Source organism: Pistacia vera, unplaced genomic scaffold, assembly GCF_008641045.1.
Source record: "Pistacia vera cultivar Batoury unplaced genomic scaffold, PisVer_v2 Contig546, whole genome shotgun sequence".
Classification (NCBI taxonomy): domain Eukaryota; kingdom Viridiplantae; phylum Streptophyta; class Magnoliopsida; order Sapindales; family Anacardiaceae; genus Pistacia; species Pistacia vera.
The window spans coordinates 565,518-589,669 of record NW_022196386.1 but is presented as its reverse complement, the minus strand read 5'-3'; the positions used below and the strand labels follow the sequence as shown (position 1 = coordinate 589,669).

The 24,152-nt window shown below is 33.4% G+C and overlaps 3 protein-coding genes and 1 pseudogene across 4 annotated transcripts; 3 read left to right on the top strand and 1 right to left on the bottom strand.

Moving 5' to 3' along the window:
* Positions 1-1,365: 1,365 nt before the first annotated feature.
* On the top strand, positions 1,366-2,624 carry LOC116107709. Its single transcript, XM_031393998.1, has 3 exons — positions 1,366-1,461; positions 1,568-1,782; positions 2,423-2,624. The coding sequence occupies exons 1-3, from the start codon at positions 1,366-1,368 to the stop codon at positions 2,622-2,624; spliced, it is 513 nt and encodes a 170-aa protein (XP_031249858.1).
* Positions 2,625-3,627: 1,003 nt separating this feature from the next.
* On the top strand, positions 3,628-4,647 carry LOC116107727 (annotated as a pseudogene).
* Positions 4,648-10,393: 5,746 nt separating this feature from the next.
* On the top strand, positions 10,394-13,660 carry LOC116107726 (probable rhamnogalacturonate lyase B). Of its 2 annotated transcripts, XM_031394026.1 has the most exons (14): positions 10,394-10,515; positions 10,604-10,654; positions 10,738-10,857; positions 10,949-11,068; positions 11,154-11,289; positions 11,424-11,594; positions 11,694-11,852; positions 11,947-12,053; positions 12,141-12,231; positions 12,339-12,480; positions 12,676-12,835; positions 12,930-13,046; positions 13,135-13,261; positions 13,350-13,660. In XM_031394026.1, the coding sequence occupies exons 1-14, from the start codon at positions 10,400-10,402 to the stop codon at positions 13,611-13,613; spliced, it is 1,881 nt and encodes a 626-aa protein (XP_031249886.1). In that variant the 5' UTR covers positions 10,394-10,399; the 3' UTR covers positions 13,614-13,660. The 2 variants fall into 2 exon arrangements, with proteins under 2 accessions (XP_031249886.1, XP_031249888.1); XM_031394028.1 differs by lacking the exons at positions 10,738-10,857; positions 10,949-11,068.
* A 4,356-nt stretch (positions 13,661-18,016) lies between these two features.
* LOC116107725 (calcium/calmodulin-regulated receptor-like kinase 1) lies at positions 18,017-22,528 on the bottom strand. Its single transcript, XM_031394025.1, has 8 exons — positions 22,251-22,528; positions 20,768-21,130; positions 20,369-20,522; positions 20,075-20,201; positions 19,592-19,677; positions 19,404-19,475; positions 18,945-19,148; positions 18,017-18,618 (listed from the first exon to the last, which is right to left on the bottom strand). Exons 2-8 carry the CDS (start codon positions 21,079-21,081, stop codon positions 18,286-18,288), a joined length of 1,290 nt encoding a protein of 429 aa, XP_031249885.1. The 5' UTR covers positions 21,082-21,130; positions 22,251-22,528; the 3' UTR covers positions 18,017-18,285.
* Positions 22,529-24,152: the final 1,624 nt, after the last annotated feature.

Genomic DNA, 24,152 nt, shown 5'->3' with positions numbered 1-24,152 from the left:
TAGGTTTTGGTTCCTTGAATTGAAGAACTTGCACTGTAAGGTTCCGGTTCTGATTTCTTTTTTTAGGAACTTGCACTATGCGGTTCTGATTCCGATTCTTCTGAAAAGTGTAAGGTATAGAGAACCGCTCATCCCTAACTATAACACAAATTTCCGAAGTTACCTTGCCTGAGCTGTAAGAGGAAGGGCATCATTTCATTTCTAGGCCCTATGCCCCATTGCTCGAGGCAAGTTTCAAAAGAATACTGATTTTAGCTTTAGTGCCTTGCCTGAGCCGTAAGAGGAAGGGTATCATTTCTCTTTCTTTTTTCTGTTTTAAAAGTAAGGTTTAATTTTTTTTAATTAAATTTCTTTTTGTCTTTTCTGGAATTTTTGTGGTGGCTGTTTACTTGTCATCCTTTACCTGATTTTAGTAAAATAATTGTTTTGACCTTTTTTCTACTGCAACACAATAGTAAACTTTTTGTTACACTTTTCTTTGGTTTTAAAAACCACATAATATTAGTTGAGTTATTCACTTATAACTTTATATTAATTTTATAGAACAAACTATTTTTTCTCTTCAAAACTTATTTCTCAAAATGTAATATGAAAATGATACCAAACGAATTCCCAAGGAGAAGACAAATTTTCACCAATGGACAAAAAATATATATTGATTTTGGACTTAATATAAGGGGTTGGATGATGAAACATAAAATCATGGATGCTGCAAAATATCTTGTTGCAATAATAATGCTAAGTCCACAATCCAATCTTATAACCTTCTCTCACAACCCTCAATGTGGTAATTCGTAATTGGTCAGATAGACAGACCCATAACAAGTAGACGTGATCTATTTGTGAACTGATCAATTATGAGCCGTTACGTGGGAGTTGTGAGAGAATGTTGTAAGATTGAATTGTAACCCTAATATTTTTCTTATTGCAGAAGCTGTGAATAAAATCACATGACTTGCATAAATTTACAATATTATCTATCTCCATGTGTATCCAACGTAAGAAGAATCTATTTACTGAACAGAAATCTCATTCAAATCAAAGCAAAAACAAACACCGAATATCAATAGAACTTGAAATGCAAATGCAATAACAAAAACAATAGTCGGTGAGCTTGTTATAAATTTACTTTAAGAAGATTGTGATGACAAAATAAGGTGACAGTTCTTTTTCACATATCAATTCGCTTTATACATAAAAAGAAATTCCCCATTACTGGTGTCAAATAAGTACACGCATACCCAGTTAAGCTCTTTGAACTCTGAAATGAAAAAAACAATATTTCTCTTAAATTAAGCAGCTCGTATCTGTGTTTTCTTCTTCTTCTTCTTCTTCTCCCATTTTGTTACTCTAAAAATTGCAGAGATGGGAAGAGCTGGAGCTCTTATTTGTCTAATAATAGTTGCAGTTGATGTTGTTGCTGGTACTTTTGGGATCAAAGCGGAAATAAATTCAAAAAAGGTACCCATTCTTTAAGTATGATTAGTATGTCGAGAACATGAACTTAATATAATCACACGCGGTTTTAAGTTCTTCATTAACCATTCTGGTTTAATTTAATGAACAGGTAACACATATGAGGCTGAGGAGTTCTTCAAATTATGGGTGTAAAGAGCGGAGCCATGAAGCGTTTAAACTGGGATTAGTTGCGGCAACGCTGCAAGCTATCTCTCACATTGCTGCTAATTTGCTGGGTGGATGCATGTGCATTTGCTGCACGGAGGAGCTTGAAAGATCGGCTTCCAACAGGCAGTTATGGTTCGCTTGTCTCATCCTCTCGTGGTAGGTGTGTTGTGCATTATAGTCAAATTTAGATAAACTTTTACTCTATTAATTAATAATACAAGTTCACTTTAATTTAACATACTTTGTATTAATTGAATTGCGTTGAACACATTTAGTTAAGTGATGACTTGTTTCAAGAAATTGACAAACAAAAAAAAGGTCAAAATTAGAAGACTTGGGCTTGACGCTTTGTCAATCAACTTTTTTGAATGTTGCATAAATTGAGAAAAGGGATTCATCATTACCAAATCTTGTACTTAAGATTGGGAGATGAAAGTCTACCATTAATTTAATTATAATCTTGTTGGACTGGACTGGGCTTCGAGCCTGTTAAATTGGTTTGAGTCCATGGATCGTTTCGATGTGGATAATTGAAAAAGTCAAATAAGGTCCAATAGATTTGGGCTGAAGACTGACCCGAAATGACCCAATATGTCTAATTTCCATAATGTACATGAAACATGTTAATTTGTTTAGCCCATAGTTCATCTTCTAATGCAATCAACAATAAACCATTATTGTATAATTATGATATTGATGGAATAAAGTTATCAGCTCTGGAAATTTGGTGGATTGATATGTATAGTATCAGATTTAATAAAATCATGTTAAGAAATGTGTTATCTTAATATTTCAGGATTGTGGTAGCTATCGGATTCCCTATGTTGATCATAGGGATGTTAGAGAACTCAAAATCAGAAGGATCATGTGGGATAATCCATAGCCATTTTTTGTTGACTGGTGGGTTATTATGCTTTGTTCATGGATTCTTCTGCATTGCACTCTATGTTTCTGCAGCTGTCAGCTTTGGACATGAAAGCAGTAATATTCATCCTTGATATCTTCCAAAGATGTTGCAATTTCAGTCTTCAACACAATCATCACCGTTAGTTTTGTAGAATTGGGTTGGAATTTCAGCCATGAGTAAGTCCAAAATCTTGAAGGAAAATAAAAATTTGCAAGTTCCATAGTCATTACCATTTCAATTTGATATTAGCTTTTTGTAGCATTAAGTATATTAGATTTTGTATAATTATTTATAACCATAGATAATTTAGGGAAAAAAAAGTTTCCAGTTTAATGCAATTAAGTAAGAATAATAAGTAAAATCTCATAATTTTTTATTCCAAATAATGAAAATAAAAAGTTGATTTATAATTCGAGTCCACTTGATGCTAAAAGAGCAGGTGGAAGTCTTAACATAATCTCTTAAGTTCGAGTTTTTATGATTGTTAATAAAAGTAATCATTAGGATTCTTATCTGATTGGTAGTTTCAAGATCTTGGGAGATTAGTTGAAATACGTGTAAACTGACATAAATGCACTTAATCATAAAAAAAAAAAAATTAATATATCAACATTACATAAAAATATATATTTTTACTCGAATGTTAAACATTTGTTATAATTACATTATTTGTGTAATTATAGAAAATGAAAACAAAAATTCATGTTAAAAAAAAAATTAATTTACTTTTGTATGGTGAAACTAACAAGCAAATTCAATCACAACAATTAATCAGAAGCTCTTACAAAAATTTCGAATATTATTCCACACTCGTCGTAATTACCAAAAAAAAAAAAATCGAATATGAGGGCAATTTTGTAAAATCGTTAAACTTGCATCGATCGTCACGTACACACAATCCAATTTGAACCCAAACACTAGCGTCAAGCCGTCAACTAAGCGCTAAACTCAAAAGCGGTAAGCGAAAATAAAAACAAATCCTGACCCTTCTTCAATTCCCAATCTAACGGTTCACCATCTCGATCCCCGTACTTCTCTCTCATTTGTCAGCTCTCAACCCCTCCATCTCTCTATATATACCCTTAGCCCCAATTCGTTTGCACATTAAAACACACGTTAACACTTCATACCTCTCTCTCTTTCTATTTTAAAAATTCTTTTCGTTCGTTAAAAGAGTTTCTTCTGTTGAGATGGCTGGTCGGGGCAAAACTCTCGGATCCGGGGCGTCCAAGAAGGCCACGTCAAGGAGTAGCAAGGCCGGTCTCCAGTTTCCCGTCGGTCGTATTGCTCGGTTCCTCAAGGCTGGCAAGTACGCCGAGCGTGTCGGCGCCGGTGCCCCTGTTTACCTCGCCGCCGTCCTTGAATACCTCGCTGCCGAGGTAATTTTTTCTTTCCGGTCTGTCTTTATTTTTTTTTTATTTCAATTTACAATTTAATCTGTTCTGATGAGAATAATGATGTATCGAGTTGAGAAACTTGCTATTTCTGGATCTAGGGTTACGATCCTGTTACGCTATAGTCTATAATTTTATATTTTGAAAGCTGAAACTAATGAAAACCTAGTTTTTTTGGATCTGGTTTTTTATCTTATTTGAAATTTTGTGATTTTATGGATCTGGGTATGATTTTTTTATTGCTTTTTTTTTTTTTTTATTTTGGGGGTGTGTGCGTGTATTGATGCCGAATTAGGGATATTATGGATCTGTGTGCTTTATTTACTCAAGTAGAGAAGAAAAATTGGGGCTTTTAACGTTCTTAGTGGAAATTGCATTTGACTGAGGCTATGTGATTGTGTGTTCTCAATCAGGTTCTTGAATTAGCTGGAAATGCTGCACGAGACAACAAGAAAACTGCATTGTCCCACGACACATTCAATTGGCAGTCAGAAATGATGAGGAGCTCAGCAAGCTTCTCGGAGATGTCACAATTGCCAACGGTGGTGTCATGCTAACATCCACAATCTCCCCTCCCCAGAAAGGCTGGAACTTCAGGCTCTAAGGCTGGTGCTGATGACGACAGTTGATTCATTTATTGAGTAGAGTAAATGAAATTTAAAATGAGATGAACCCTTTATGTTAATGTTATCTTCTAATGCAATTTAGTGTCTTCAATTAGTGTAGTTCATTGTTTTTTTGAGTTTCAAAATTAGGGTTCTGATCTTGTTTGTAGTAGCCCTTTGTAGTGGTTAGAGTTGTCAAAATAGTATTTGTGTATATGTCACTTCGCAGTTGCCATAGAAGAATTGAGTTCTCAAATCTTATTTTGTTTCTCGGTGTTTAATTTTGGTTATATGAATGCGATTCAAATTCAACTTCTTTTTTTTTTTTTTTTGGTTCTTCCTTTTTACTATTAAATGCGTATGAGGCGCCCAATCATGTTTGCAGATCGTTATTAAATATTTGGGCTATCCTGATTCCAAAATTTACTGGATAGATGGATTATTGTGACTGTTTCTAACCAAGTGCAGTTCTAATTGGAAGTCAGGATGGGATAGTGTGTGCATTTTGAATAAGTCTATTTATAAAGAAGGGCAGCAAGAGAGAGAGAAATGACGAAGATGAAAGGTGGAGATTGTTTGTATATTTAGGTTTTTTTATAAGCTAACACTTGTGAGTATTTATACGTCCTAAAACAGTTGCAATTCTTTTAACATCAGTGTATGAATCAATGATACTTGCAGACTACATTAACTAATCTTTTTATATGCAACTTACCAACTAAGAAACATGGGTCAAATACTAAAATGGCCATCCGTGCCACCGTTCTATTATCAAGGAAAATTCGTTTAACAGACAAGAAAGACTATGCTCACTTCTTTTTTTGAGATTCTCTCCGTGCTAAAAAACTCTACCATCTATTAAAACCAATAATTAACACTTGATTATAATGCTATAATATAAATTTTAAATTATCACGATAATAATAAAATGATATGACAAATAATATGGGAAATCATTGACTTAATGTTATATTAGTTGTTAGTAATACAATTAGAAAATTAAAAAATAATAATTCTAAATTACACAATTTATAGAATAATCATGAAGTAAAAAATCATGGTTTAGACTTAATTCCAATGTTTTAATAAGCAACCTAGGGTCAAATGGGTGTCCAAAAGTTAAAATTTAGCAAATTACTTTAAAAATTATAGTTACTTCCACAGTTGAAATTTAGTAAACACACTCAAATACAAATCGGCGGTCGACTGGTTGACAATGGTGACACACAAATGCAATTTCAATTATCCTTTGAGCTATTTCCCATAAAATCTACCTAAGACGGCCAAATCAATTCTATTTGGCCAGATCTCACCACCGTCGGGTTGACAACCCTCCCTATCACCACGTAAATACTCCCCTTAGCCTTGACCAAAACCTATCCCACCACCCTGTTCGCCTCGCCCATCGTCAGCTGTTGCTGTTGCTGGTTTTTCGATTCCAGTTGATTCACTCACGGAAATCACCTATGTCGCTACCATGTACTCACCAACCCTTTCTATTCAAAAACAAAATCTTGACCTTCAATTTTTTGCAGATAATCATCCCAATTCTAGAGGTTTGGTAAATAGGAAAATTGGTAACCCAACCAGTGAAGGCCGAGTCTCGATTGAACTGATTCAACCAGTTTGGTCGAGCTGAGTTTTAAACATTGCATAATCTAATATGCATGACTTGTTGCCCACCTTATATTTGATGGCTATTGATAGCTAAAAGTGTTTCTGCCTTATAAAAAATCACATTGCAAGTTCAAAGCCACCATCTCAACCAACAAAAACCGAGTTTCCCTTCTTCTTTTTCTCTCCAAGAAATCACACCACACCCTCATCCACAAATCAAATTTTGTCAACATGTCTACCGGAGAAGAAAGAGAATCCTCACCAGTTCTCTCCCCAACCCCATCCCTTGTTTCCAAAGGTTCTAAAGAAATGCAGCGTGACTTAGCTGAGTTAGTAAGAACAAACCTGACTTGTTTTGCAACAAACCTTGCGAATAGAGCCCTCCTCGACCACTATAGCCCTCTAACAAAAGAAATGAACTGGTGAGGTAATCTAGGGAAAAGAACCAATGGCTGGTTTTGAGGGCGAAATGGAAAACTTGAAATCTAAAATTTCGTCTATGAAGATTTCGACGAGGGTTCAGTTGAAAGTTTGATAGATGTAAGTTTTTAATTAAATTTTGTATGATCTTGCATTTCTTGCAATGTATATTGATCTCTTGCAATTATTTAACTATTGTAGCATTCAACGATTTAGTCTTCCATATAGAGAAGAAAAGCCGAATTGATGTGGGCTTATAGAAAGAAAGGGCGAAAATTCTAAGAAATCATATAGGTGACAAATTGTGCTTTTAATTTAAGTTGAAATTAGGTTTTTTCAGTTTTGTATTCATTTGTTTTCTAATTGTAGGAGCTGAATTGATTAAAAAATGATTTTTTTTTTTTTTTTTGAGGAGCCGCATACTCTTTTTTGTCATTTGTGGCTTTATGGATGTTTCCTATTCTGATTGAGACTTTTTGTCTTCGCTTGGGGAATGCCCCTCGTATATTTGTACATTGTTTTATTCATTATTTAATTATTACTTATTAAAAAAACAAAAAAAATTCAGAGATTTCAAATGGGTCTAGCAAACCACTATGAAGTTTTATGTTTGAATATGTTTTATATTAGATAATTTATTTTTAATAACGACAAAAATGTGCACAATGTATGCAAGATGTGCACGCATAATTTAATTGTTTTATTTATAAAAAAAAATGAGATAAAATGATTTGACATCTCTATTATGAACCAACACAATTGTATGAAAAGTTACTTAATTATTCTAATTAACCACCATTAATATTTACTTAATTAATTAAACTTATTATCTCAATCTTATATTGTCTTTCGATTATTTTGGTTTAACTCTTCCGGTTTGCTTTTCATGTCGTGTTTGAAAAAACTATACGTAGTTCTTTTTGTTGAATTATGGATTTTGGATAAATATACGTATACCCATCAAGCCTTCTTTGCAATCGCAAAGACAACGTGGGAGATATACTTCTACGTATACCCATCAGACCTTCTTTGTAATCGCAAAGGCAATGTGGGATATATACTTTAGTTCTTTGCAATTGCAAGAGTTAGTATTTAATATTATTTATTCTTGTAATTAAATTAAATTAGCCTTTTAACTCAAATGTAATATATTTGAAATTTAATTTAGAAAGAGAGTTAGAGAATTTTACTGTAGTGAATGATTCCAAGGTAATTAATTACAATTACAAATTAGCACTAATTTTATATTAATTATTAATTATTGTAACTAATTCATTTTATTTATATTCCAAGTCCTCTTTATAATCTTTTTACAAATCAGGTTGCGTGTCAACCTTCTGCTATCTTGATTTAAAATTTTGCCTCTTGTCTATTCACGTCATCTTTCATTATTTGTTAGCGTTTCAAATTAATTTCGGTGTTTTTGTTCATCGCCATAGTTGATCATATTGCCCTAAGTAGGCTAAGTTAAATTTTGATAGGACTAATTTGATTTTGATTAAATATTTAGAGAACTAGGACTATACGAGTTAAATTTTGATAATGGTGATTTTATTTAGAATAAACATTTAAAAAGCCGAAGCATGAGTTCAATTTTGATGAGGGTAAGTGTAATTTTATTTCGATTAAAGATCAATTTTTAGGGTTTTCGGTGAATAGGAAAATTGGTAACTCAGTCCAGTGAAGGCTCGGGTCCCAATTCAACCGACTGGGTTTTAAAACATTACTTAATTCAATTATGCATGACTTGGTTGCCCACCTTATATTTGATTGGCTACTTGATAACTAAAAGTGTCTCTGCCTTTTAAAAAATCACATTGCAAGTACAAAGCCACCATCTCAACCAACAAAAACAAAGATTCCCTCTTTTTTTTTTTTTCTTGTCCAAGAAATCACACACAAACCCTCAGCCATGAAATCGAATTTTGTCAAACAATGTCTACCGGTGAAGAAAGAGAATCTTCACTTGCTTCTCTCCCTATGCCCCATCCCCTTGTCTCCGAAGGTTTTAAAGAATTGCAGCATGACTAAGTTGAGTCAGGGAACAAACCTAACTTGTTTTGCAACAAACCTTGAGAATAGAGCCCTCCTTGACCACTATAGCCCTCTAACAAAATAAATGAATCAGTGATGGCAATCTTGACGACAAATACTGCCAACTCTAGTAAGGGAAAAGAACCAATGGCTGGTTTTAAGGCCAAAATGGAAAACTTGAAATTTGAAATTTCCTCTACTAAAGATTTCGACGAGGGTTTGGCTGGAAAGTTTGATAGATGAAAGTTTTTAATTAAATTTTGCACGATCTTTCGTTTCTTGTAATGTATATTGATCATTCTTTGCAAAGTACTTTGCCTCTTTGTGGCATTCAGTGATTTAGAATAAACAATTGAAAAGGCCGAACCATGAGTTTAGTTTTGATAAGTGTAAAGGTAATCTTACTTTGGTTAGAGAATCACATACCCAACCTTTGCTTGGGGATTGGCGACATGTTGATAGTTCTAATTTGTCTAAAAATCATATTATGGTGCCAAATACTATGATGAATGCAAATCTGACATTAATCAAATCTAGTACGTAAATCTAACGGGTTTACGTGTCATCCCTGGGTTCAAGGAACAAAAAATTGATTAATATGTTACTAACTTCTTTGGTACATAATGTTTTGGACAATTTTCCATGTATTCCAAAAAGTTTTAACCTTACCCAGCTAAAATTTGGTGTAACAAAAACTACCTCCTGTGGGCTGTCCACAACTTTAGAATCCATTGTCAACTTCAGTTCACAATAAATTACTGTTTATCATCAATTATCGAGTAAAACAGAAAAGCAAACCTGAATTAACTACCTATTATCGATTTATGGATTAGGACAGAAGGGAAACCCCCCCAACATTAGATGAACAATTTAACTCAAGAAAATTCGGTGGTTACACACCAAAGAATTCACTTCTATAAGTACTTGACATTTATCATTCTAATCATTCATCAAGATTTTTATAATTAATTTTGCAAACATAAAATCTTTCACAGAATACTTTGAGTTTTAAAAAGGCAACAAGATTTATCAAGGTATATGTTACTATTTCCTTAGAATCTTTACTGGATTTTCTTTTATGAGATTCTATATTAATTGCTATATTTAATTTATATACTTTCCTATTTGAGTTTTCCTTTTATCGGCTTCTTTAATTTGTTTCTACTTTCTGTCCGGCCATTTTTATCATAAGTTGAGTTTATCATAAGTTGAGTTCATCTTTCCTGAAAGAGTCTTTCTATTTTATCTATACTTTTAGTGCAGGTTTTGCCCATCAAGAGAACGGAGATGACAAGGTGGAATGTCAAATGGAGTTGGGTTTTTGCGTTGCTAGCATTACTTATTCAGTTGCGTTTCTTCACCGGAGTCTGTTCTAAGAGCGAGAACACCCTGTTTAGGTTCTTCCTTGTCTCCCTCTTGCTCTTTCCTTTCATCTTTTCTTCTCCTTTTGTGTTTGAAAGAGAATCAATGAAATATGCCATAAATTTTTGGCATATTTCATCTTTTAAATATGGAAAACATTCACTTCGCCTTGAGATAAATTTTATTATTTCCTTTTTTTTTTGGGTTTGGTTGTTCGGTAACGTTCGGTTTTGCCGAACCTTTTTTTTTTTTTTTTTTTGTTTGTTTGCAGAAAAGTTCTGGGGAGTATCAATGAGAGAGAACTTAAGGCGTCTCTTGATGTCAAATTGAATACCGAAAAGCGTAGACAAGTAAAACCCACGCTTTCCCAATCTTCATTTGCCAGCTTCAATTTAATGATAAAAAATATACTAAATCTATTGTTTCAGGTGGTAATGAGTAATGGGTTAGTCCAAGTGACTCTGTCGAACCCAGATGGTGAAGTCATAGGAATAAACTACAATGGAATTGATAATGTGTTAGAAACAGATAATGATCAAGATAATCGAGGGTATGAATACACTTAATTAAATTAATTAGCTTACCTTCTCCGAATGCTACACTAAATTCTCTGTGATTGACAAAATTACAAATTATAGGTACTGGGACGTGGTTTGGTATAAGCCAGGAGATGAAGAAACCATCGACAAGTAAATAAATTCTCTCTTGAATTTGTATTTACAAAAACTATATAATGTGTCGTTGATTATATCGAAATCGTCTATATATGCAGATTAGAAGGAACAAACTTTAAGGTGATTATGGCAGATGAAGACCAAGTAGAGGTTTCATTCTCAAAAAAATGGAATAGTTCCCTACATGGATCTAACGTTCCCTTAAATGTAGACAAAAGGTTAAGTGTAAGACTTCACTTTCTTAAAAATGAAGATCAAAGGAAACAAAGAATTCTGGTTGATTTACATCAGTTTAATTGAAGTCCACAGGTATATAATGCGGCGTGGTGTATCTGGATTATATGCGTATGCCATAATGGAACGAGAACCAGGCTGGCCCGATGTCGACATGGATCAAATTAGAGCTGTTTTCAAGCTCCAAAAAGACAAGTAGATAAACAAAATTTGTTAAATTTTTAGGAATTTAATTATCAAAGAGACTAATTTTATTTTAACGAAAATTAATATCCATTAGGTTCCATTACATGGCAATATCGGAGGAGAGGCAAAGAGTAATGCCAATGCCGGAAGACCGTGCAACGGGTCAGCCTCTTGCCTACCCCGAGGCTGTTCTCTTGACCAAACCAACAAATCCAGAATTAAGAGGAGAGGTATACCTTCAATGGTTTCTTGAAGCTTCAATTAATAAATTTAGGAAAAGGGTTGATTAGAGCTTTAGTGCTTTTAAAGAAATAGGAAGTTGGATGTTGAAGTCCCCTGAATACTTTTTTTTATTGTGGGTCAGGTGGATGACAAGTACCAGTACTCGATGGAAAGCAAAGATACTGAATTACACGGGTGGATATCATCTGATCCGCCTGTGGGTTTCTGGATGATCACACCCAGTGCCGAGTTCCGATCATCTGGCCCGATCAAGCAAGATCTCACCTCCCATGTTGGCCCTACGGTTCTCTCTGTAAGTCTCACCACATCTAATCTTTTTTCCTAGTTTATATGCAGAAAACTAATACTACAACATATAGTGTTTCTGAAAGTTGGTAATGTTGATTGGCAGATGTTTACTAGTATACATTATGGTGGGAAGGATATAGATACAGAGTATCGGAATGGAGAGCCCTGGAAAAAAGTAATGGGTCCTGTTCTTGTCTATCTAAACTCAGTTTCATCTGATAAAGATACCTATGCAGATCTTTGGAAAGATGCTAAAAAACAGGTTTATATTAGGAAGCTCAAGCATTCATTCTTATTAATTGTTATAGTTTTACTAGTAAAATTTTATCAACTCACTCTTTGGTTCTTCTTACTAGATGCGGGAAGAAATTAAAAGCTGGCCATATGATTTCCCTCAGTCAAAAGATTTTCCTAAATCCCATCAAAGGGGAAACGTTTCCGGTCAATTACAAGTCGATGACCGGTACTCATGTTACAAAAATTATTGCAATAAGGGTTTCTTTTATTTTTCTTAAAATTATGCATAAATATTTTACTTTTTTTTTTTCAGATATATCAATTCGAGTATAATAGGGGCAAAATTTGGATATGTGGGGTTGGCAGCACCTGGAGAAGTGGGATCATGGCAAACTGAAACGAAGGTTAATTTGATGCTTTTTTTTTTATTATTATTTATTATTCTATATTTTCTTTTTGTTCTTAAAAGTGAAATGAGGAACTAACGATTTTGTATGAAATTATTTACCAGTGTTATCAGTTCTGGACACAGACCGACGGGAAAGGGAGTTTCTTCATAAAAAATGTTCGAGAAGGGAACTATAATTTATATGCATGGGTCCCTGGATTTGTTGGAGATTACAAGCATAACATTAATATTACTGTCAAAGCAGGTAAATATAATTTTGATTTTAAAATTGGAAGGAAGAAGAGAAAAATTGAACAATGAACCTTTATGAGCCGGACTAAATTATTGGCAAATCAAAAACTAAACAGGCTGTATAGTTAGTAATTAAAATGAGAAGTTGGCCTATCACTGTTTTCCTTCTTTCATGTGACTAATAGCTTCTTTAACATGCTTAACACAGGATCGGAGTTCAAGTTGGGAGCCATTGTGTATAGGCCTCCCAGAAGTGGTCCTACATTGTGGGAGATTGGTGTTCCGGATCGCTCCGCTGCTGAATTTTTCGTGCCAGACCCCTATCCGACACTCATGAACCGACTGTACACTAACCACACCACTGACAAGTAGCTCTCCAATACCATACTAAAACTTAGGTGTTACATATTAAGTCTTCCTCTATATTGAGCATGATTCCGAATAAATTCGTATGACCTGCAGGTTTAGGCAATACGGATTATGGACAAGATATGCAGATATATATCGTAATGGTGATCTCAAGTACACCGTCGGCGTTAGTGATTATACTCGAGACTGGTTTTTTGCTCATGTTACCAGGTATTTATTCCATCTATTACCTTTTACGGGGTCTGGAATACTTAATTTTTCAGGGCATGGTTCTAAATTTCTAGTATTTGCATTGCAGGGATATAGGAAATAGGACATTTCAAGCAACCACACGGCAGATTATGTTTGAGCTTCCATATGTTGATAATCCAGGAAATTACACACTTCAAGTGGCCTTAGCATCAGCCTCCGACTCTGAATTTCAGGTATAACACATCTTTTTCTGTCACTAATAAAACCAATTCATCTCAATGTTAATTCTTCTTCTAATGAACTTCTACAATGGTGTTATAGGTTCGAATCAACGACGCAAATGCCGTTAAACCTCATTTCTCAACAGGGCTAATCGGAAGGGACAATGCCATAGCCAGACATGGAATTCATGGGTTGTACAGGTTTTACAGTATTAAAGTTCCAAGCAATAAACTCTACAGAGGAAACAACACAATCTATCTAACTCAGTCAAGAAGCAAAAGCCCCTTCCAAGGGATATTGTATGACTACATTCGCTTAGAAGGCCCCTGTGCCGTGAAACTTGGTGAAGCCAAAACGCTGTAGTATAAATTTTACATTGCTTGTATTTATTGTAAATGTTTTAAGCATTAATGAGCTAATCTCTTCTTGTGATTAGCCTTAAAAGGAGATAAACAGTGCAATAGATATAATTAAATTCCTTCCTTTATCATCCATTGTTATTCAATCTTGCTCATTCTTTGGTTTGGAAATGCTTATATGGATTTAAGAGATGTATCAATAATCTTGTACCAGACAACTGTAGTACAAGGGTACTACATTTCTAGCTATTCCATTGGAAATAAAGCTTACCCTACAATAAACAAGAAGATGACAGGGTCTTTTAATATTAGTCGATGCAAACTCAAATTTCCAAATTCATATACGAAAAGTTGAGAAATTTAAACAATAAAATGTTCACCAACGTTTGTACTTTGTTAAGAAGTAGCTGGTTGAATGAGAATCTAAAAAGTTAATCATTTGTGTTGTATAGGAATTCTTTTGTGTTTTAAAGGCAAATACTCTTGAAAACACAAAAGGACTACTTATATGAGTAAAGTTATTTGTACAAATTCTCATACAAAAAAAGTTTATACAAACAAATATTGCACGTTACATAACATGCCATGTGACATTGAAAGCTATATAACTTAATGTCACATCAATATCATATAAACTATCATGTCACATAATACTCACGTGATGTGTCACGTTAATTTGTACAAACTCTCTTTATAATAGAGTTATAAAAATAGATTTATCCTTACTTATATAGAATAACAAAATTACACTTTTATCCATTTGAGTTGAAACTTTTTTTCTTTTTTTTTAACAAACAAAATACATTCAAAATGTTAATTAATTTCTAATTAACCAAAAATCTTAATAGACACTCAAAATGTTAAGAAGAAAAATATTAACAACAAAGGCATGATCTTCAAATAACTATCTCTGGGTGGTCGAGTGGTTCGATAGAAACTCTTAGGTGTATTACTCAAAAAGTCCTAAGTTCGATCCTTCATTGGTTTGCTAATACGGGTAACCACTAAAGCTCTTATCTGACCAATAGTTTCAGGTTCTAGAGAATTAGTTAAGGTATACGTAAACTGGTCTAGAAACCCTCGGTCATAAAAATAAATAAATAAATAAATAAAATAAAATAAAAATGCATCTTCAAATGCCGAATTGCTAATCAATTGTTACTGTGTTGATCAAATTCAAATATAAATCTAGCAAGAAACTCCAAATGAAAAAAAAAAAAAAAATGTTTTACTGAAATTAATTGAAAATTGGCTGATAAACTTGCCAAAATAAGCATCATTAAAATGGTTTTACCGGAATTAATATTAAAAATAAAATAATTATATTAGTGCAAGTTATTAAGCGTGTTAGTTAAGTCTATACTTTACCAAATCTTATATTTGCTATCCTGTATATCACTAACCCAATTGAAGATTAATGGCCAACTTAAATTACATGTAAAAGGGGGTTGCTTTAACACTAAAATTTTGTTAATAGAAGAAAGCTAATTAAATTTAAACGTTTTCAAGTACTCATTTCACAGTGTTCAAGAACCAATAACATTATCTATCCAATACAAGAGAAGGAATAAAATCAATTAATATCTTAAAATTATAGCACAAAATGTAGTTCAAGATAGTATCGATAAAAGAATGGATATTAATGTCAAAGAATCATCAAATCGATAGAGAGAATAAAGAGAAGAAAATACTAACAATGATAACAAATCTGCAATTACATGTAAATTGGCATCCCATTGCTCTTCATCTTCATCCACCAAACAGATGGATTTGTGCCTTCATGAGCTCTAGCAATCACGATCTGCTTATCAATGGAGAACAATTCCACCAATCTCTTCTAAAATATTCATCTTCTAAATAGCAACTAAAGCTTAAAATGCAACTACAAAGTTGTACATTATGAAAGAGTCGACGGAAAATCTTTCTAGTGCCCTCAAAATGTATAACAGGCATGCTTATAAATAGCAACTAAAACTTATGTCCTTTACTCGAACAAGATTTTCGATTATTAAACCTGTGTCAGTATATGATAAATGAAAACCAGGCATGTCAAGAGTGTAGCAGTTTCTGCCAATTTCTTCCACAAATTGATGAAAATGTTTATATTCAACATTTCCAAGATGCATAGACGTAATGTTTTTTCCAATTAAGTATTGCTTAATTGCTCAACAACATCCTTGATAACACTCAAATCAAGCACAAATTGTTTACCTGGAACAAGAAGTGCCAACAGATTAATTGCCATGATCTGCATACTAAGGTGACATTGCGAGATAAATCAGATAACGGTACACTACTGAATATCTTCACAAGAATATCAAAATGTAAATCCTCCCATTTTCTAAATTCCCCTGACCAAGATCCTTCCATTCCTTCACCGCTATTCTTATTTAGCTTCAGCCACTGTGTTGATCTGAAACGTCAAACCAGATTTTGTTAAACTAACTAGATAATTTGAGATTAACCACTCTGATTTTAGATGACTTTCAATATTGTGATCTCTAAACAATTTTCAAAAATTAAGACTATATATTTAATATTCAAAAACACATAAATTGGTTGTCTGCTGAAACCTGTTTATAAAGACAATATTCGTATATTCTAAGATATAAAAATCCCCGCAAATAAACCTCAATGCTATAGAACTTCAAACCCTTCACATAAATCTCATTCTAAAGATGAAAAAGTTAAAATCAATTAAATTTGAGTTGCTTCATGACACAAGTTCAAGTTATTATATCTTCAAACCCTTAATTGAAATTCACTCAAAATCGCAATATTCCAAACATATTAAGGCAATCAACACTCCTTGAATACTTTTGCGGGAAATCATTAAATTATATGTATATATTATATAAGCATAGAAGATCTTACCGAGTTTTTTATCTCTTCTTTTGCGTTTCCATGGCTTTTCACGCTGACTAGACTTGGGCAGCACCAAAAAGTTTGTGCATTTATATAGTTGAGGCAAGGTTCTGAAAACCGGACCAGATTCTAAATCGGACAAGAGCCCAATTTCCGATTTGAACGATTGGACCGGTCGGTCGAACCAATGATGTCATCATACTGATGCCAACATGTTAACGTCATCATAACATCGTGCTAACGTCAGCTTGAACATCCAAAAAAAAAATATCATATTAAAAAAAAAAAAAAAACCTATTTTAATCCGAGGTCACAATAGTTCTTACTGTTGGAGTTGTCGACTACTTTAGCAGTAATGGGTAACGCAGATGCATTCGGGGGTCCTGCTGCCCGGTCAGTGGGCGGGGGTCATAGGGGGACTCTAGAACTGGAAAGCACCCAAAAAGACCAGCCATGTTTCCAATGTCAAGCTATTTATTGGATGGTTTAACAACCTCTAGACCTGATCAATCCCTCGTGCATTCTGCACATAAGAGACAAATCCTTGGTATAGGTTTAACATTTCTCTTTCTTGAAGGTGAGTTTTTTTTTTTTTCTTTTTTTTTGGGTAATCGGGGTATTTGGACCAACTTACATGTATCTCAACTAATCCTCAAGGTTTATTTAATATTGTACAAGTCTAAAAGATTAGGTAAGTCACAATGTTATTGTGATAGGTGGCTTCAACGTTTAAACTTAAAAACTCAAGGAAGGGAATAAACCTATTTAACTGTCAGACCAATCTAATAACTCAAAGAAGATTAGTCTTTTCCAAACAATAATTTTTTCAGGGAATGAAACCAGCTTAACCAATTGTAGGAGGGACTGTTCGTTAAAGAAATGAAATTGGTTTAAGTCATAGAATGTCATGGACGACGTGGCTGAATGATGGAGTCAAATTGGGTCCAATGGATTCAATTTGGGCATCAAAAAAATGGACCTGACCAACCCAAAGTTTTGGAAGTAAACAAGGCCCATTCCCTTGTGTAATCAGCTAAGTGAATATGGTCTGAGGTGTAATCAGCCCATTCCCTTGGAAGGGAAGGGGTATCCCATTCCCTTCCAAACTTTGGAGGAGTTCGCATTGCCGGAGTGGGGGGACGATATGAATTTTCGTCCTTGCCACTGTTCAATTTTTTCTTACCATTTACGCTTAAAACAATTTATTTCAATTTGATTTATTTTATAATTAATAATAATTAAATTTAAAAAATTAATTTACTATTCTACCCTCCACCACTATTGCCAACACAGCCACGCTACTGCCACTGTTGCCTGACTCACGTTGTCGGCATCACCACCGGCTCGACCGCTGCATGTTATCTCACCTCCGCTGTCTTCAACAGCTGAAATCTGTCCAAATCAACAGATAATCAGGAAATCGTTCACGTGTTTTATTAATAAGGTTTTTAAAGGCACATTTGATTTTTGATTGGTTCATTCTTGATATTAAATGATAAATACAATTAAGTTTTAAGGCCAATTACGGAGTTGCAGAAAAAATTCAGTAAATTTTTTCATCCATTTCATTGTTGAAAGTGTTAATATACAAAATTAGGACGATGCAATATACAAAATTAGGATAACGCCATTTCAAGGGGGAAAAAAAAAACAGATGGGACCTATATATATTACAAACAGCAATCCTCTCTCCTAACACCATCAGAAATCAAAACTACTTGGGTGTCCTAGCTCCTGTAAGCTGCAATTATATCACAAAGCAAAACCAAAATCAAGGAATTTAATGAACAAAAAAATGGAAACTACGTAGTCTACACTTCATATGTATCAGCTGCACTATCAATGGACTCCTCCCGCCGGTGTTCAGGGATTGGCGTCTTTGTTCCTTGTTCCAGATCAACAGAAACGTCATCTGCAGTGGCAGAATGAGATTTCCTGTGATGCCTCCTACTGTGCCTCATTTTAAGGATTTTTGACAGCACTTGTACAATGTCTCTCATAGAAGGTCGTTTTCTAGGGTTACGGTTGACACATCTATATGCAAGCGCTGCCACTTCATTGAGCTCTTGCACATCAAAGTTCCCATCCAAACGAGAATCTCCAATTTCCTCCCATCCAGTTTTCCCCTCGGTGTCCATTGCAGCCTGCTTATCACATGACAGATGATATTAACTTGAAAAAGAAATACCAAACATATGACTGGGAAAATCATGCACTTAATCAAGACAAGGCACTAAATATAAGGATTTAATTTCAGTTTCCCTTCATATTTTCAGAAATGATGAAGACTATTCATTATAACCATCACCACATTTTCTTTCACTCTATTATCAGAGTGACATGTAGAAACTAAGAATAATTTTGGTTTTGAAGAATCTATTTTTTGCATAAATAGCAGCATTTCTCTTCAGTTGCCTTTACTATCAGTTTGTTAAATTCTACCTGAGAGATATAGAGAAAGATATCTTACAAGCTCAACATATTCCATGAGACCCTGTGAAGGGTTTCTGCCAGCTATAAGTTCAAAGAGCAACACTCCAAAGCTATAAACATCACTTTTCTTGGTGAAATTCCTTGTAGATACATACTCAGGGTCAAGATATCCAAATGTTCCCCGTATATTGGCCGCATGTTTGTCTACCATCTCTTCTCTTGAAAGCCCGAAATCTGCTACCTGGTTAAAGCAGAATAATAAGGTGCAATGGATTAAAAGCTAACCATTATAAGATTTCACTATATAATCCAAAAACAGATATTCAAGGAAATGATTCAAAGCCTTTTTCATACAACTATATTATTCATTTGAATCTTCTAGATAAAGAAATCAAATGAAACAATTCAAACCACAAAGCGATAAGGTCAGTTAGATCTTTAGTTTGTGTATTCCTCTCAAAACATAAATAATTAACAATCAACCTATGAAGCATACCCTGGCTCTCATGGAATGATCCAACAGAATATTGGAAGATTTAATGTCCCTATGTATAACCGGAGGAACAGCCTGAAATAAATATATGAATTCAGTTAAAGGAGAGAGACACTCAGCATAAAACACAGTAAGTGTGTGCACAAACACACATACAGTTGTATAGGTTGTCCAAATGAGAAAAAGCTTACCCCATCATGTAGATACTCCAATCCCCTTGCTACATCTAAAGCAGTATAAACCCTCAAATCCCAGCTTAATGGTTCATGATTTTCACCTGCAAACCAAGTCATTTTCATAATGTTAATGCATATGAACTGGGATAATTGTTCAGAGATCAGAGGTTACTATGAGAGAATAAAAGCAGCAATAATATGGTTTGGATGAATGACAATAGCCTATCAAACAGGGGAATTATGGATATAGATAGAAGAGAAAATAACTATAACTATAGACAGATGCTTTAGTTACTGAATCCTCAATTGTGCCAGAGGTCTACAATTGATGCATTTGAAAAGAACATTATGCCCATAGTTGACACTTGACAGTACCAATCAACATAGAACTTTTTGAATTCCGTAGGATTGCATAAGATATCTAGTCAACAACTGGTCTTAGAAAATAAATTAATCATCCTACCAAACTTAAGCTGATAGAGTTGATTGCCAGCTTACTGTACAAATGAGAAGCCAAGCTGCCTTTACTCATGTAGACATATATAAGCATGTGCTGGCCCTTTTCTGCGCAATATCCAACTAAATTCACCAGGTTTCTATGATGCAGCCTTCCTAATAACATGACCTGAAAATGTTTATAATGGCAAAACATTAAGATAAACAGAGAGAGCAAATGAGAATTATTAAATATATATTCTATGACACAAAACAATGTTGATACAATATTACGAAGCTATATTTGTCAGTGGATTTATTAATCAATATAAGCTATTAACCACTCAACATCACTACCTCTGTCTGGAATTCCTTCTCTCCTTGCTTAGAATCAGTTGCAAGCACTTTAACAGCAACAGTCTCACCAGTTGACATCTGAGCTTTGTAGACAGGACCAAATGCACCTTGCCCTATTAATGTTGTAAAATTGTATGTTGCCTTCTGCAAATCCCTGCATTCATATAACAAGGACAGAGTTAATTGATAGAAAGGGTAAGAAGATGGAGACTTTCAAATTAACAAAACCTGCAAATAGATTGAAAGATATTATAAGATTTAAAGCAATTTCCAGTCTGACCAGACTGTCTCACATTTCAAAGAAGAAAAATTCACTATATCTCATTAATTCCTTAACTTTACTATCTTCACATGTAAGTTAACAACAAAACAATGCAACAGCTTATAAGGAAATCATACTTATAAGAATACTCGGGTATTCCAGACGCTGACACCACATTGCTCCTCTTAAACCCTTCAAGCCACATGGACTTGCCATTCCGTCCAGATTTCACTGGTGACTCTGGACCAATGGTCGAGTCTGATAATACACTACAAGAATCAGCACCATTTGCACGAATAGGAATATTAGCCGCCCTTCGGGAACTACTATTCCCTATCTGGGATCGTTTCCTATGGTACCTAATGCAAAACAGTGCAGAAATAGCCAAAACCACTCCAATCACCACTCCTATAGAGATCCCAACTATCAACCCGGATGACTCTCCTTTCATTTCTGTGCTTTTGATTTTTTCTATTCAAGCCTCCAATCCATTTACACAGCTGCAACATACACACCGGTCAAATTCTGCTTATTGAATCTTATTTTAGAGCTGATACTAGAAGGTCAAATTTAGAACTTTAAATCAAGCTCCGTTATGAAATTGATAAAACAAAGTCAAATTTGGAACCTTTCGAAGAAATTCAAGGCCTGAAGGCCATGAATTAAGTCAAACTTGAGATATACTTATCAAATTCACATCCACACTAAACAACAATTTAGACTTAAATAAAAGCCCAATCATTCATGATTACAATATAAACTTAACTCAACCTTGTAACCTACAATCACTTGATCTGATTTCCATTAATAAAAAGCTGACTAAAATCAGATTTATCTACAAACTAAAATTATCATATAATAAAAATCCTCTATCTTCATATAAAAAAAAATAAAATAAATAAAAAATGAAATACGTTAAATCATTTTTACAACATAAAGAAAAAAATGGATCTGTTCTATGAAAACAAAAACAAGAGGAAGAAAATTAAAGTTATGAATCTTAAAAGGATTTGAATGAAAAAATAAAAAGATTTACACAAATTAAAACAGGAATAACTTTTCATTGAGTTGATAAAAAGNGCCCAATCATTCATGATTACAATATAAACTTAACTCAACCTTGTAACCTACAATCACTTGATCTGATTTCCGTTAATAAAAAGCTGACTAAAATCAGATTTATCTACAAACTAAAATTATCATATAATAAAAATCCTCTATCTTCATATAAAAAATAAATAAATAAAAAATGAAATACGTTAAATCATTTTTACAACATAAAGAAAAAAATGGATCTGTTCTACGAAAACAAAAACAAGAGGAAGAAAATTAAAGTTATGAATCTTAAAAGGATTTGAATGAAAAAATAAAAAGATTTACACAAATTAAAACAGGAATAACTTTTCATTGAGTTGATAAAAAGTTTTCACTTGCTATTCTATTCTTTTCTCTTTCTAAGCTTTCTTTGCAACCAAACAGAGTGTGAAAGAAGAAACAAAGCGGAAACTAAACGAACTCGAGTTCTCAGATCAAAGCATGAAAGCAAGAGGAACTATTTGAAGCAACAAGAAAACCGCAACGTATTGATGAAACCAACACATTAACTCTCAAGTCAAGTACCTGTCAACGGTTGAAACAGTTACATGTATTTTGGAAGCAAAAACACACAAAAAAACTGTCGCAAAATGCTTCTGCGAGATTCGAAAGATGAAACAGAAACTGAAAAACTGGAATCTGACGATAAAAGAGAGAAAAAGAGATACGATCTGCTTCAAGGAAACAGAGAAAAGAAATAAATAAACGAAAGGTATTGTTTTGTTTGTTCTAGTGGTAGTACAAATGGAAGAGAAATGAAAACAGATGTTTTTGTTTTTCTGTTTTTTGCAGCAATTTATTTAAATTCCATGAATGGCCGTTTGTTTGCTTAAAATAAAATCGCGCCTCTCATACGTTGGGCTTTGGAGAAAAGCGTATTTTAAGTTTCCCAAAATAGCCTCGGGATATTTGGAAGTGACGAATATTTCCTTGAAGAATTTATGTTGGAAGATTTTTCTGGTTTTGCTTGGATGTTTGATGGTACAAAAATTGGATGAACCAACTGGCCACGTGGGGCCTGTAGAGCTAGCTAGAAATTGAAGTCTTTTAATTATAATTGGACAAGGATTTTGGCATTATAAAGAATAAATAAAGTTAACCCAAATAATAAAAAATTATATTACATAGAAATCATACCATGTATCACATTACAATATGACTTGGCATGATAGCAACATGATTAAATTTCAAATATCATTTGGTGTTAATTCAACACATCTATTAATCAAAATTGACATGAATCCATATCATATTGAATTATATATTTAATAAATAATAAAGAAAAGAAAAATTGAAGTAAAGTGAAGTGAAGGGGTGGTTGATGTTGGAAGTTAATAGGTAGGAAATTTTGTGATTGGTAGTGTGGAACTATCAACCCAACACACCTAATTTATTTGAGAAATTTATATAAACCATTAAATCAATAGTAATAATCTTACCCCACTTCAAATTGACACATATAAAATCCCGCCACCCCATTTATGTCATCAATATCTAAAAGTCAAAACTACTTCATCATCTCATTTGACCTTTTAATATTGAAACTAATTTTTTTATTTACTCATGACAAGACCACATATATAGTTGGAGAAAATATAATAATATTAATTGGAAACTGTATTTATAGAAATGCTTGCCACGACTTTATAATATCAAGGGTTAAATAAGTCTTTTAGACTAAACTGAAATTTTGATATTTAATATATGAGTCAATCTGGTAAATTACATAATAAAAGAAAAAACGTTTTTAATTAATTAAATGAATTATCACTTGGTGACTTTTAGATAGTATATGGAAAGCTATGACCGTAATTATCCTTTAATTAAACCAACAAAATGAAGATAAGACAAAAGTTAATTAAGAGATTAAAAGTAAGACCTGATGAAATGTTTAAGTTTATGGGGTTTGGTGAAATTACTTTTTGAAATTATCAAAATATTGGGATCACCAACTCCGTTAGGAGAGCTTCATATTGATTTATCATTACAACAAACGGTCAAATGAGATCAAAACATGGCTCAAGGCTCAAAAAGTTGCTTTATTTATGTGGAAAACGGTAGCGTTTGGCCCCAGCCTACAACTGGAAAGTCTCAAAAGCTTAAATTGATTTCATAAAATAGAAGTGTTTTTGCTTTGCATTTCAATGTATTGACTTCAAATTATTTGGTGGAATAGATTTTTTTTTTTTTTCTTTTTATCTCTTTTTTCCATAGAAGATTATTTTTCTTCACGTTGAAAGTAGTTAAATGGTCTATTCTCAGGAAAGTTAAATGCATTGACAATGGTGTTTTATCTCTCGTTTAGTGTTAATTTCATGAATGCAAACTTTTAGTTCAAATATGCATTTCATGAAAAGTAAATCAAATTATTCTTAGGGTATTTTTGAGTATATTTTGTCATTTTTTTATTGAAATAATTTTTTTGTT

Excerpts from the sequence above, each read along its gene's own strand:
- LOC116107725 (XM_031394025.1), bottom strand. The coding sequence starts at position 21,081 with ATGAAAGGAGAGTCATCCGGGTTGATAGTTGGGATCTCTATAGGAGTG. Across the intron at positions 20,523-20,767 it reads ATACCCGAGTATTCTTATAA|GGATTTGCAGAAGGCAACAT; the intron begins GTATGATTTCCT and ends ATATGAATGCAG. Across the intron at positions 20,202-20,368 it reads AGAAGGAATTCCAGACAGAG|GTCATGTTATTAGGAAGGCT; the intron begins GTAGTGATGTTG and ends AAACATTTTCAG.
- LOC116107709 (XM_031393998.1), top strand. The coding sequence starts at position 1,366 with ATGGGAAGAGCTGGAGCTCTTATTTGTCTAATAATAGTTGCAGTTGAT. Across the intron at positions 1,462-1,567 it reads CGGAAATAAATTCAAAAAAG|GTAACACATATGAGGCTGAG; the intron begins GTACCCATTCTT and ends TTTAATGAACAG. Across the intron at positions 1,783-2,422 it reads GCTTGTCTCATCCTCTCGTG|GATTGTGGTAGCTATCGGAT; the intron begins GTAGGTGTGTTG and ends TTAATATTTCAG.
- LOC116107726 (XM_031394026.1), top strand. The coding sequence starts at position 10,400 with ATGAGTAATGGGTTAGTCCAAGTGACTCTGTCGAACCCAGATGGTGAA. Across the intron at positions 12,232-12,338 it reads CATGGCAAACTGAAACGAAG|TGTTATCAGTTCTGGACACA; the intron begins GTTAATTTGATG and ends ATTATTTACCAG. Across the intron at positions 12,836-12,929 it reads ACTAACCACACCACTGACAA|GTTTAGGCAATACGGATTAT; the intron begins GTAGCTCTCCAA and ends TATGACCTGCAG.